Source organism: Chanodichthys erythropterus, chromosome 14 (assembly GCF_024489055.1).
Source record: "Chanodichthys erythropterus isolate Z2021 chromosome 14, ASM2448905v1, whole genome shotgun sequence".
NCBI lineage: Eukaryota > Metazoa > Chordata > Actinopteri > Cypriniformes > Xenocyprididae > Chanodichthys > Chanodichthys erythropterus.
The window spans coordinates 45,466,432-45,481,525 of record NC_090234.1 but is presented as its reverse complement, the minus strand read 5'-3'; the positions used below and the strand labels follow the sequence as shown (position 1 = coordinate 45,481,525).

General features: G+C 37.1%; 1 protein-coding gene across 2 annotated transcripts in view; it reads right to left on the bottom strand.

Annotated features, from left to right (window-relative positions):
• The window catches only part of mylka (myosin, light chain kinase a), a 119,217-nt gene that overhangs the window by 82,010 nt on the left and 22,113 nt on the right, over positions 1-15,094 (bottom strand). For both annotated transcript variants that reach the window (XM_067409665.1, XM_067409664.1), the window contains exon 2: positions 8,124-8,280. In XM_067409665.1, the coding sequence (XP_067265766.1) occupies positions 8,124-8,279 (156 nt within the window). In that variant the 5' untranslated portion in view covers position 8,280. The remainder of the gene's footprint in view (positions 1-8,123; positions 8,281-15,094) is intronic.

Here is a 15,094-nt window from a genome sequence, read left to right as displayed (position 1 = left end):
GTTGCATCTCTTGTGTCATCAGAACGGGGTGTTCAACGCACCACCGTTTCCATTTAAAAAACGTTTTGCAACGTTTTGTCGGGGCTGAACGCAGCCCAGGTGTCTTCAATAATGAACCTTTTCACAATATTCTAATTTTCTGAGATACTGAATTTGGGATTTTCTTTCGTTGTCAGTTATAATCATCAAAAATAAAAGAAATAAACATTTGAAATATGTCAGTCTGTGTGTAATGAATGAATATAATATACAAGTTTCACTTTTTGAACGGAATTAGTGAAATAAATCAACTTTTTCATGATATTCTAATTATATGACCAGCACCTGTATACATATATGTATGAAAAAATTTATATTTTTGACAACACTATTGATTTGGTTCACACAATTTCTGTTTAGGAAACATAGTGAGCATAGATGCTCCCTGGCTTTCACAGTGCATTGTGGGACTTTTTCCAGTGCACTGGAAGGATTTATGTGATTGAGATGCACCGAGCATTTGCATACTTACATAAATGTTTCAGGCCTTATGGTGTCTAGGTAGCTAGCTGACTTATTATGCCACAGAGATAACATTTTTATGTCTATCTTTAACGATTAATTTATCAACATTTTGATGCACAAATGTTTTGTACATAGTGAAAAATCAGAAAGAAGAGATGTATTAGGACTGCTGGAAGTGGAAAGAGAAATGATGAATTGAGAGAGAGACAGAAATAAAGAAGAGGAAAATCATGAGTTTATGGAAGTGAAAGTAAGCTCCTGTCCATTTCAATAAGCTGTTCAGTCCCATTTTTCAGAAAGTCAGTATCTCACTGCCTCTGATAAACTTAAGCATTTAAGTTTAACAAGTAATTCTTCTCATATGTTAACCATAAAGACATGAATGACCCTCACATCATGTACCATTTTCAGGATAGATGCTCTGATTTAACCAATCACATCTACGATTAAAGCATGCTAGATTATAAACATTTGAAATCCAAGATCCAAGCCATTTCTAAAGAAAAGTATATCATAGACAAGGGTGTGCTCTTTTGACTCAGGCACCTTAGGAACTAAAGTAGCAAAATCAACACCAAAACCTGTTTATTTATAATAGATGCCAATCCCAAAGACTTCCAGCATAATGACTGATGTTGTTTGTCTTAAGAAGTTGCTTCTATACAATATGTGGAAAAACTGCAGACACTTCAATCTTCCAACACTAAAATAAGGCCTCAAGTCTAACTCATGATATACTGATGCCACTGTAGCTCTTTCCAGCCATTAGAAATGAGATATGTGCTTCTGTGTCCCTGTGAGAGAGGTGTCTGACAGTTTTATTGTGGATTCTCTCTTCCTGATTAGATTCCTGCTGAACTGGATTGTGTTGATGTCCTATAAAGTTGTACTGCAGTTTATAATGGTCTTTGTCCTTGTGTGTGTGTGTGTGTGGCCAGTGATCTGAAACAACATAGCCACAGGTTGCCCACAATCTTGTTATGTACTGCTGATGCATATTGCAATATATGAAGCACTTGCCAAAAGTACATGCCACAATTAGAATTTTATCTTGATTACTGTGGTGTAATCAATTTCATATAAACCCATCCCTAAAATACACACACTGTGGTTGATCACTTTGCATGTCACTCAAACAGTCATTTCCTGTCTAATTGGGTTGTTCTTCGACAGAATAATCTGCAGTCTAAAAGTCTGACTCTGTGAGACTAGTTCACTGTCCTAGATCGCAGTGCAACATGTGCTCTGACACTCGTCTCATGAGAACCAGAGAAACTTCTCTGCACATGGTGCCCCTGAACCTTTACATTCCACAATAAATCTAGCAAACAGAGGTGCATGCATGTGTACGCATGTCTGTTTAAATCTATTTTATTATACGTCAAGGTTTACCCAGTAAATTAGCTTACTACTTGAACCAAGAGTTCCCAAAGTACATCCCAGAAACATAGTGAAATCCAAAGTGTATATAAATTGTCCAAACCTAATTTTCAAACATGAATTCCTGCCCTCGTGTGCTTAATTGTATTGAATGTGTACTTGTAGTGTACTTCAAATATTTAAATTGTATTTTTTAAAAACCTGCACTGCAAGTATATTTTATAATTATATGTAATTACAAATATATGCAAAAACATTACAAGTGTCAATAGAAATAAGATTAAAGGGATAGTTCACCCAAAAATTAAAATTTAATGGTTATTATACATCCAAGATGTAGGTAACTTTGTTTCTTCAGTAGAACACAAATGATGATTTTTAACTCCAACCGTTGCGGTCTGTCAGCCGTTTAATGTGTGTCAGTGGGAACTTCGTCTATAAGAGTCAAAAAAATATGCACAGACAAATCCAAATTAAACCGAACAGTATTTATATCATTTTTTACCTCTAAAACACCACTATGACCAACTGCCCTGCACATCCAGTTAGTGAGGTCAAAAAACGCATTTTGATGACGGAAGTGATGTCTCGCGCTTTGCTTCAATGAATGTGAGGCATCACTTCTGTTGTCAGAGCGCGATCAGACCTCACTAACCGGATGTGGATGGCAGTTGGACATAGTGGTGTTTTAGAGGTAAAAAAATATATAAATACTGTTTGGTTTCTCGCACAAACCAATCTTTTCGTGTTTTAGGACATCATTGTGTTGTCACGAGCCGCAGGGTTTAATTTGGATTTGTCTGTGCATGTTTTTTTTTACTCTTATAGACGAATTTCCTACTGACATGCATTATACGACTGACAGACCGCAACGGTTGGAGTTAAAAATGACTATTTGTGTTCTACTGAAGAAACAAATTCACCAACATCTTGGATGCCCTGGGGGTAAGCAGATAAACATCAAATTTTCATTTTTGGGTGAACTATCCTTTTAAATTGTATTTTAGCTTGCCATAAATGTGTATCAGTATATCTGACAGTACACTTTAGCCATATTTCAAAGACAATACAAGTACTTCTGAAATATTTCACAATGGTGCTTTTACATAAATACTTTTGATTGGACATTATCTAAACAAGGGGATTTGGTTAAAAAAAACAAAACAAAACAAAAAAAAAACACCAAACCCCCTTTTCCTAAACTACTGCACTGAAACCTCCATGTCTAAATTTTGATGCTTGACTTCACCTCTCAGTGCCCTGAAAGAAAGCAGCAGTACAACAGGAAACAAGGAGTCACAAGACAAAGGTATTTTAATCCCTGTTTGTGCTCTTTCAGCTGTCTCACAGGACGACTAGAACAGACCACAACACACTGAAAACTCACAACTTCAGTCAGAGTCATCCTTTTAATGACACATATTTCTTTCACCTGTTACATAAACATTCTTACATCTAGCCCCTTTATTAATCACTTTTTATTGTGTGAACAGCTTGTAACGAAAAAAAAAAGACTTTCCCGAAGCCTGCAGACTGATTTTTTTTTTTTGAAGGACTCTGTACTCTGTAAATAAAAAAAGGATGTGACATTAATGAGTGCTTCAGAGAGGCTCTCTTCCATTCTATGACACATGAAACGAATGCTTATACAATGTTCATAATAATGCCAAAAGAGCTACTCTGTAATGTAATGTCAATGTGTAATGCAAAGAAAAGGGTCTAATTCAAACTATAGTCAAACCTAGCCACGTCTATATAGTCTATAGTCTCAAATATACTTTATAACTAAACTATCATGACAGTGTAATTTTAATTACCTCATCTGTCGACATGATACCGGTGAATTGCAGAGCTTGTGCAAATCGCTATGATCAGGTGTTTTTCTAAACTTCTCACCATTGTAATTTTTGTTGTGTATATTTTGTGATTAGAAGGAAAGTGCACAGCACATACTTATTCATCTAAACGTCACTATCATCAGCGTGTACAGTGTCTGGATGTTCCTTAAGAGTATATTGATGTAAAAGTATCTCCAACTTTTTTCTTCTAAGCAAAGAACGAAAAATAACTTTGCCGTGAGTATATCAGGACCTTGAATCACATTCAGTGTGGGCACGAGCAACAAGTTGCAGACTGCAGTTCACTTAATGGCCATCGGTGTCACTAATAACAAGTGTTTCTGAACTCTACATAGAGATCAGAAAGAAAAAAAAGAGTTATTTGTAAATAAGTTTCATTTCATCTGAATGAAAGCAATCAGAACTCAGAAAATATAACATGATAAACAAAAGTATGATATGAACCCTTTATGATCCTGCTAGTTTAAATGCAAAGTTTACTTCAGTCAACAGCTGAAAGCAAATTAAGAGAGTTCAGTGTATGAAAAGGCATGTTAAAAATAAAGCTGGATCCAGTGTGTTGTTTTCAGGTGTTGTTCTCAGCCTAGGAATGTCAGCTGAGAGCAAAAACAGACACTGTCTGTGTTCAGAATGTAAAAGTGGATGTAAATTCAGCTAGTGCTAATACATGAAGATAGAGGAGATCTTGTCAGACTTTCCACAAACAGCCACAGCAATCTCACTCCAATCCAACAGCTGTACCTGTGCTCAGGGCTTTCCTGTGTCTGCTAGAACACTTTATGCTTCAGGAGCAATTCTGAATTATACTTGCATAAAACATTCATAACATATGAAAGCACTGCAGGTAGCATAAAGTTTGACTCAGACTCAGGACTGTGTGACCTGAAATGGAATGTCTGTTATTCTGCGTGTCAAAGAAATTACACTAAATTACAAAGACAATTCAAAATTTATATACTCTGGGGGGGAAAAAAAGTCGTGTTTGGCCATCCAAAATTCGCTGTCACAATACTTGGGTGCTTGCTTAGATATTCTTTATCTAAGAGTTTAAATGCATTGTCACACAAAACCAGCATCAAAGAACTAGCGGCAATGAAAGTGGTGTTGCCTCGTCTTGCCTGCAACTGGGACAAAAAGTTGAGTTTGAAAACACTGCATGTTCCAACCATATGTTGAAAATAACTCTCCATAACAGCAGGAGGCTGTAGTCTGAATTTGTCATTCAAAAAGGGAAACCAGAAGAGCCAGGACTATGGATATACAGACAGCAGTTTCTTACCATTTTCACACCGATCGCACTCACCACAGACGGATTTGTAAAATAGCTTCTTTGAATAGATCTGGGGTGTGTTTCCCAAAGCATCGTTAGTCAATGAAAAATCTATTGGTAATGGCGAAACTTGCGACCATTTGGGAAACGCACACCAGATTAGTTGCAAATGAAAAGAGATTTCTATGTCTTGTGCTGCCTTTAAGTGCAACTAGAAAATTTGGAATCGGCCATTTGTTATTAGGAAATCAAGCATTCAAGTCAGAAACATAACATGGATGTAGTCTAAACATAACATGAATGTAACAACCTAAACAGATGTAGCCCACATTGCCAATTTGTTGGTCCAGGCTGGTTTATGCTGATTAGAGCTGGTATAGTACTCTAGCAGGTGAACCAGCATAGTCATGCTGTTCTCAACCAAAACTGAGCTGGTGTTGGTTCACCAGTACTCCCACTACCCATGCTGGTGACCAGCAAACCAGTAACCAGCATCCCATGCTGGTCTCAATATGCAAAACATACTTTAAGCTGGTGACCAGCAATGCTGTATTTTTCACCGAACTTGTACAATTTGAAAAATGCGGTGTTAGAATATTTTATAGCTAGACGATTAGCAACAGACACCAAATCAAGTGCCTTGTGGGGCACATCTGGGGTATTTTTGCAAACTGTTGGGTTAGGAAGTTGGGTTTGACCCTATTTGGGCTGATAATCATTCAAAGTAAGAAACCCAACAGTGTTGAGAGTGGTGACGTAAATGAGAGCATGTACGTCACACAAGTTAAAGCGCAAACGGTTCTCTGAGCGTTACCACTTTGCCTATTTGTGTTCGTGGCACTTATGACAGGAATGTTTGTGGAAAATAGAATAAAACTAATGCATTTTAACTTAAAAACTGCCTGCAAGTGAGGATCTTTTTCTTTTCACACCCAAGTCACTCCAGTGGTGACTGGTGGCTGGTGGGAACTGAACATGAACTAAACCAAAATGGCACTTGAGAGGAGTGATTAAAACACTTTAAACGGAGAGGCCACCATAATACACAGTTTATTCCTGACTTTCATTTTTTATTAGAGACTTAAAGTCTCTGTGTTTCTTGGCTGCACTCAAAGTCAGATGCTTTGGCTGTAGAGCGACTATTTTGGGACTTAATAGCAAGTTATTCAATATTTATTCAACACTTTAATTTAAAAACTGAACATCTAAAAATAACTTTTTTTTTCTCATACACAAAAACATGTACACATTGTTTTTGCTTTTCCTAATATTTTTGTCAATTTCTGAGTGTTCTTGTTTATCAATAAGTCTTTTCCTTTTGAATATTACTGCTGTCTTTGTTATTGTAGTTATTCGGAACATTTTATTTTAATTTCTATCCCATTTTGGATTCATTGTAACCCAGCAGTACATTATTTTTTTAAACAATAGCGGAGTTAAGAAAAACAGCCCAGTATGTTGGGTCAAACATTTAACACAACCCAGCTGACCCAACGCAGGGTTGCCATAAATTACCCAATTGTTTAGTCTACTTTCAAATAAAATTTTCCTGATCATTTTCTCACCCCCATGTCATCCAAGATGTTCATGTCTCTCTTTCTTCAGACGAAAAGAAATTAAGGTTTTTGATGAAAACATTCCAGGATTATTCTCCTCATAGTGGACTTCAATGGCCTCCAAATGGTTGAAGGTCAAAATTACAGTTTCAGTGCAGCTTCAAAGGGCTTTAAACGATACCAGACGAGGAATAAGGGTCTTATCTAGTGAAACGATTGGTCATTTTCGAAAAAAAAAAAATATAACTGTATATGCTTTATAAATACAAATTATCACCTTGCACATGCTTCCGCTTTCTGTATTCTTCAAAAACTAACGCTAACGCTGTATGTTCTACGCCTTCCCTATTCTACTTATGGAAAAAAAAAAAAAAAACTGGCTTTTTTTTTAAAACTGTAATTTTGACCTTCAGCTGTTTGGTGATCATTGAAGTCCACTATAAGGAGAATAATCCTGTAATGTTTTCATCAAAAACCTTAATTTCTTTTCGACTGACGAAACAAAGACATGAACATCTTGGATGACATGAGGGTGAGTAAATTATCAGGAAAATTTTAGTTGAAAGTGGACTAATCCTTTAACTTAGCACATTTACTGAGTCTACAATAAGTTTAGCCTTTTAATGAGGGGGGAAGAAATGTCAAATTGTGACAAAAAAAACTTCAATTGGAGAGAAGAGACTATTTTATTCTCTATTTATAGTTCAAAAAGTCCATTCAAGAAAGACTTGATAGTACAGTATGCAATACTATACTATGAGGATGTGCAACGTCCAATCAATGACACTGACCCACAATTACACAAATAAGAATATTAATCCAGAAGATTAATCGTTAACCTCAGGTTAAGTATGAGCAGTGTGAAATGTGAAACAAGATAACCCAGGATTCCATCTACCCAGTGTTTAGAATGACCCAGGGTTAACTTGTTCAAGTGTGAAAAGCCCTCTCTCTGCATGATTTGACATATAATTCATGTCTGTAGCACAAAAAGTGCTTGAATTCTGAAGTTCTCTCTTTCAGACTCTCCTTAAATGTCATTCTCTCTGGCCTCAGACAGCACACACACAGCTTTAACAGACACATATATTATTGGAGTATTTGCCTGCTGTGTCAGTCTGAGACTGTAAGGAAGTGTCCAAATGCACTGTCCTCAACAGACTTTCATAACATAATATAACACAGATGTTTGCCTGATAAGAATCTTCAAAAGAAAAACTCATACAATCATATCATATAATCTTACATAACACTTTATATTTCTTTGCTATCCACTTAGGACGAGGGAGGAAGGCTTGAAATTTCAAAAGAGGGGTCATATATTTCTGTAAATTCTTAGAAATACAGGACCATCCACTCACAACTGCCAGCTGCCTATACGTGCATCAGACAGCAAGGCAGCACATTAGGTTTTGGAATAGAGCTAGTGTCTAAAATAGATTATTGTTGGGAGTCTTGAAAGAAATTCATTGGCAGACACAGTGTCTGCTTCTTTACACTACTGAGGACCAGTTGAGGGTCTGGATCAGGATGGTTATGAAGAATCTCTCTCACCTTCCCTTCAAGGCGTGCGGTACCTCCTTGGCAGACACGGGTATTACGTGGCGGGAGGGTAAAAACGGGGGGCTCTTTGCTGGGGGAACCTCGTCCCAGAGTCATAGTCGTCTTGGAGACGTGAGATCCTGTAACAAACTGAACGTCACCCATCATTCTGCAAAACACAAGAACAACAGAAGAGTTTTGAGTTCCATGTTAAGTTCATTTAGCTTGTTGAAAATGTGGCTGATACAATAGCTTTGAGATAAGAAAAATAAAATTTAAAATCAAAAATATAAATCTGGCCCTTCAAGTTTTTTTTGAACAAGCACAAAAATGCAATATATTTTCATTGAAAAGACCATAAATGCGTTTTTTTGTTTGTTTGTTTTTTTTTTTTGTATACCTGCTTAACTGCTCATTAACGCAAATATCTAATCAGCCAATCACATGGAAGTAACTCAATGCATTTAGGCATGTAGACATGGTCAAGATGATCTGCAGAATGGAGAAGAAAGGTGATTTAAGTGATTTGGAACGTTGCATGGTTGTTTAGTGCCAGACGGGCTGGTCTGAGTATTTCAAAAACTGATGATCTACTGGGATTTTGACGTAAAACCATCTCTAGGGTTTACAGAGAATGGTCTGAAAAAGAGAAAATATCTAGTGAGCAGTAGTTCTGAGGGTGAAAATGCCTTGCTGATTCCAGAGGTCAGAGAAGAATAACCTGACTGGTTCGAGCTGATACAAAGGAAACAGTAACTCAAATAAGCATTCGTTACAACCGAGGTCTGCAGAAGAGCCTCTCTGAACGCACAACATCTCAAACATTGAAGCTGATGGGCTACAGCAGCAGAAGACACACCGGTGCCACTCCTGTCAGCTAAGAACAGGAAACCGAGGCAACAAATTGGACAACAGAAGACTGCAAAAACATTGTCTTGTCTTATGAATCTCGATTTCTGCTGGATATTCAGATGGTAGGGTCAGAATTTGGCATTACAACATGAAAGCATGGATCCATCCTGCCTTGTATCAATGGTTCAGGCTGCTGGTGGTGTAATGGTGTGGGGAATATTTCCTTGGCATCATTTAAATGACACAGTCTATGTGAGTATTGTTGCTGACCTTGTCCATCCCTTTGTGACCACAGTGTGCCCATCTTCTGATGGCTACTTCCAGAAGGAATAACGCACCATGTCACAAAGCTCAAATCATCTCAAACTGGTTTCTTGAACTTGACATTGAGTTCACTATACTCAAATGGCCTCCAGAGTCACCAGATCTCAATCAATACAGCAGCTTTGGGATGTGGAGGAATGGGAGATTCATATCATGAATCTGCAGCCGACAAATCTGCAACAACTGCGTGATGCTTTCATGTCAATATGGACCAAAATCTCTAAGAAACAATTTCAGCACCTTACTGAATCTATGCCATGAAGAATTAAGGCAGTTTTACATGTAAAAGGGGGTTCAACCCGGTACTAGCAAGGTGTACCGATTAAAGTGGTCTATGAGTGTATATCATAAGGTTCAATCGAATTTTAAGTCTTCAAAAAAAGAAAAAGAAAAGAAAAAAACGATTATGCTCCCTCCAATGAGTTTCAGGAGTTTCATATGACCTATACTAATTTCTTCATGTTCACACACAGACATTAGCACCATATATGTCCATGTTTTTGATCAGGCCTCTAGAGTCATGTTCCATAATGGACTAATAGCGGATATATGGGTTTTTACCAGTGCATGTATTCATAATCACAAACAACAATTTTCTCTTTTAAATAAAAAAATTCAATACATTCTCTTTGGAGAAAAGATGAAAAAGTAATTATATAGATGGGAAACCCATTCGAAAACTCATTTTTAATTAGCCACTTAGAAATATTTATCATTAAACTTGTATAAAATAATATTACCAAGCACAATCCAGTATTCAAGTTTAAATATGAACTTCAGACCCTAGTTGACCACAGTAAGTGACAGTGATTTTATACTTTAAATGCTTTTCATAAATCTGCATCTACCCTAAAAAGGTCGAAAACTCCTTCACAAGTGAGAATTTAAGCTGATTTATGAGCACAGAGCTGAAACATATAACATTTGACCTTTGAGTTAAAGTGTAACCATATGGTATCCTTATTCAGCGGACAGGCAATACTACAACACATGTACTATATTTTACGCATACACGCACACACAAATACAGGCCAAACAGCAAGTGAAAACACAGCCATTTCCTCTGAGGTCCTCAGGTTGACCACCTTCCCGGCTGAACACATTCGCCTGACGCATAAGTGGTCAGCAGAGGCTGCACTCCAGACTTACACAGAGCATGTTTTTACACTTGATTCATTTGCGTAATCAATCTGAATTAAGTGACCACAACGAGTGACTAGCATCCGAGTTCTGAAGGCTACTTTTATATCAACCAAAACAAACTGAGCACCCTGAATCAGTCACTATGTATTAGTTATTATTTCATCTGGATCTGCCAAGAGAATGCTTTATATCTCCAATTAAAGGGTTTAAATGTGACAGAGTGCAGCATGCATGTAAGGCATGCAACCTCACCGGATAGGTAAATACAGCTGGATGTTTGATGGGCCCTCCTCTTTTTCTCTTTCTGTTCAGATTTTTTACCATTATGCTTGTTTGCAGACTTCAGACAAGTTTGGACGAACATGGTCATTTCGAATAATGGCTTCTTTTGTACCACTCTCACATACAGACCAGTGTTATACTGAACTCTTGATATGGTTGGCACCTTCTGCCTTTTCTCAGCTACTGTACTTAAAGGTATTTCAAAGTCATTTGTGGCAGCTATAATATTAATTTACATTAACCAAAGTCTCCTTATGGCACAGTCACTGTCCAACATTCCCTAATTCCAGTGGTGGACAGTTACAAAGTATTTTTACTTTGTTACTGTACTGTATATTTTTCAAGTATATGTACTTTATGAAAGTATTTTTATTTTGAGAAACTTTTACATCACTACACTCCAAAGCAAAAATATCATACTTTTTACTCTATTACATTTTATATAAACATATAATTTCTCCTTGTTATTTCGAACAGAAGAAATCAACATTCCCTCTGAGCAATAATATCCAACTGCAGAGCCGCAGCTCCATAGGTCACGGTAGTTTCAGGTCAGCAGTCTCAGACCCGCCGCTAGGGTGGAGCTTATAGTTAGAGTTAGTGGTGGGGGCAGGTTAGGCAGTTATCAGCTTTGCACTAACTTCCAGGCACTTCCAGGGTTCCTCAAATCCAGTTCCGGACCAGTGCCTTGCAGAGTTTAGTTCCAACCATAATCAAACGCCCCTGCCCCGCAGTTTTGTGGACTTAACGGTAATTGTCCACAAAGTCCACAAGTGCACATGAAGCATGCCATTTGGATAAGGCCAAAATGATCCAAGAATCGGGATACCTTCAGGGTGCACGCAACTGATGACATGAAAAGTAAGTTATCAATGTTGAATTTTAATTTTGTTTATTGTAAGTAAATTTTGCAAATCAGTGTGAGCTGTTTAAAGCCCACTGAAATGCTTGAATGTGGACATAGCTACATAACCTGTATGAGATCTGGGTCCGTATTCACAAAACATCTTAAGGCTAAAAGTAGCTCCTAACTTTGACATTTGACTTGACATTTGATAATCAACAGTGCTTTAGTGTCAATGCAGGCAGACCAGTCTTTAAGAGCTGCTGTGCAGCCAAAATTATGTACCAGTTATCAATGTAAAGCTGCTTTGACACAATCTACATTGTAAAAAGCGCTATATAAATAAAGGTGACTTGCCGATTTAGGAGAAACTCTTAAAAATAATGGCTGTGTGACTTTTTGCTCTAAAGCAAGTGTTTTTGTGTCAAGCACGAGTGATTTACGTTAAGTCAATGCAAAGACGCGAATAGATATCCTGCGGCGCGAATGGAGCGATTCGCGTTTCGGCGTTTGACGCGAGTTTTGCAGAATGTTCACACTGCGTTAACCAATCAGGAGCTTGCTCTAGTAGTGACGTGATTACGACATAGCGAGCGGAGGCAGAAATCTTAAACAACAATGGAGGACTAAATCATCGGACAATCTGCTAAGTTGCAAAAAATGCTCTTTACTCAATTTGAGCTATATATATATATATATATATATATATATATATATATATATATATATATATATACATATATATACATATATATATATATACATATATATATATATATATATATATATATATATATATATATATATATATATATATATATATATATATATATATATATATATATATTGAGAATCAAGCTAGCTAAAGCCAGCAAATTGAGCTTATTCGCCATTTTTTACAACTACTTTCCCACTGACGAGTTGATGTGTTTATTCAGAGGAAGTGTGCAGAAACGAGACTGGAGCCACATCTGTTGTGAAGTGAATTTCACGTGCGAATGAAGCGAGTAAACTCAAAATGTTCGTGTCTGGTGTGAATGTCCCATAAGTGTATTTCACAAAGAACTTTATTGCTAAAACTAGCTCCTAAATCTGTGAAACAGAGGAATCCTAAGTCACCAAGACAAAATCAAAAACAGTCCTAAAATGACTGTTGGTGCCAATCCACATTAGCAATCCACCCAAAGACACTGTACACCACTGAGGCAATAGGTGATAAAGCCTTGGGTGCTGAGACTTTTCTTCATAAATGCAATACATATTTTGATTTATAGATTTGAATCTATGATAAAACGCCAAGAACAAATCTTTAATAAATAAATAATAATGCCTGATTACCTGTGGCAGTTGTTTTCACTAGTTCACACTTACAAATGATCAAATAGTCTAAAAAAATACATATGTAATAAGCTTATTTGGCATGCTGTCCAAGGGGATCGAGGGCTCTGAGCTTGGAATTTTTTTCCCAAGTCCAGAGTTCTCCTCGTATCCCCAGCCAGCCGAGAGTGAGGAACGGGTTGGCGGAGGTTTGCAGAAAACTGTCGAGGTAAGTATAGGTGAGTCGGCTCTCGTCTGTGTGTATTATATATATATATATATATATATATATATATATATATATATATATATACAGACAGTATTTATCGAGAGGATGTATGTGTGTATGTATGTATACAGTATATATATATACACACACACACACACACACACATCCTCTCGAGCTGATTAGATAGACCATTTGAATGTGCTCCTCCAAAACTTTGTTTATAAAACATAATTTATCACTTGAATTATGTAATCTATCGATATGCAGACATGTAAGAGGCTGACAATTAGCTGAACATATACTTGTTTAATTAGTGACACTTAGCCTACATTTTAAAACCTTCAATTGAATATGGCAACATGATACCTTATTCTACAGTATTTCTATGATTAAATCACTGACAGAGACTCCTCCCCATTAGACAATCACTGTGGGCACTGTGTGCTTTGTTTCCTTTTATAAGTGTAAATGGTTTTCTATGGTATAATTTCTATAATAAAAAATGTTATATATTATTAAATAATTAGAATCAAACAAACAATATAGTTCTTATTCTCAGTGAATACAGTACTTATTAAATTAAGATTGAAAAAAAAATGATTGCACAACCACCAAATAGGTGGCGATGTGCACCAAGTAGGTTAATTAAATCGCCATTAAACAAAAGAAGAAGGAGGAAGTATAATGGTGCACTTTTTCTTAGCGTTTGTTTCCATGGTGAATCATCGATTCAACGCTCGGTTGAGAATGTTTTGTGTGTTAACCGGGAACATGCTCTGGGTTGGCTGAACTTACTCCCGAACGTGTTTTTGGAACCAGCTTACCTCGAATAAGCAAGGATTGGGTTAATCAACCGAGAGTTCAGAGTATACGGCAAGTAAACCTTGCTTTCTGGAAAATCCCCCGGCTGTATTAGTTCAGGGACGTCCAATCCTGCTCCTGGAGTGGAAATGTCCTTCAGAGTTTAAGTAGTAATCCTGAAGACCTTGATTAGCTGATACAGGTGAGTTTAATTAGGATTGGAGCTAAACTCTGCAGGAAACTGGCCCTCTAGGAGCAGGCCCTCCTACAATGATTTTACAAAACCAATTTTTTTTCATTTGATGTGATGAGTAATGTGTAATTCCTGCGCCAGAGGCATCACCAAACATCCATCCAGTTTTCAAACCACTTGTCCATTGTAGGGTCAAGAGGATGCTGGATTCTATCCCAGTGGCGGCTCCAAAAGAAATTAGCAAGAAGAAACACACACAACCTTAAATTAGGGATTGGTTCCAAACAGCCTCCACATGTCTGGGTGTACCAGTGGGCACAGCTGGTTCAATAATCAAGAAGTGCGAGTTACAACGAAATTACCCAAACACTCTCTACACCACTGGTCTCAAACTCAATTTCTGGAGGGCCACAGCTCTGCACAGTTTAGCTCCAACTCACACCTGCTTGTAAGTTTCTAGTAATCCTGAAGACCTTGATAAGGTGGATCAGGTGTGTTTGATTAGGGTTGGAGCAAAGCTATGCAGAGCTGAGGCCCTCCAGGAATTGAGTTTGAGACCACTGCTCTATACTAACAAGACCGATACATGTGTAGGATTAATGGAGGTAAGTAACCAAGAAACACCACCAAGTTAACCAAACTCAGAGCTTTAAATATTAATTAAAAGTAAATTTAAGTGGCCTTTTATTTTATTAATATTATATAAGCTGCACATGGCTTTGAGATTTGTAGTACACTACCAGTGCATATTCAATGCAATTAGGTACGCTTCTTTTTTACAAGGTATGTTTCTAGGTGAGTTTGTTGTGTTCAGAATGACTTGAAAGTCTGACCCTCAGTCATTTAGTGTAAGTGTATGATGTCTAGTGTTCTCAAATCTGTTTATATTATATATTTACATTTGTTTTATTTACATTTATGATAGTATATTTAACTGCTGTTCATGATCCTATTTGGTGACCCATCATTTGAGAGCCACTGCATAACTAGCTGGTACT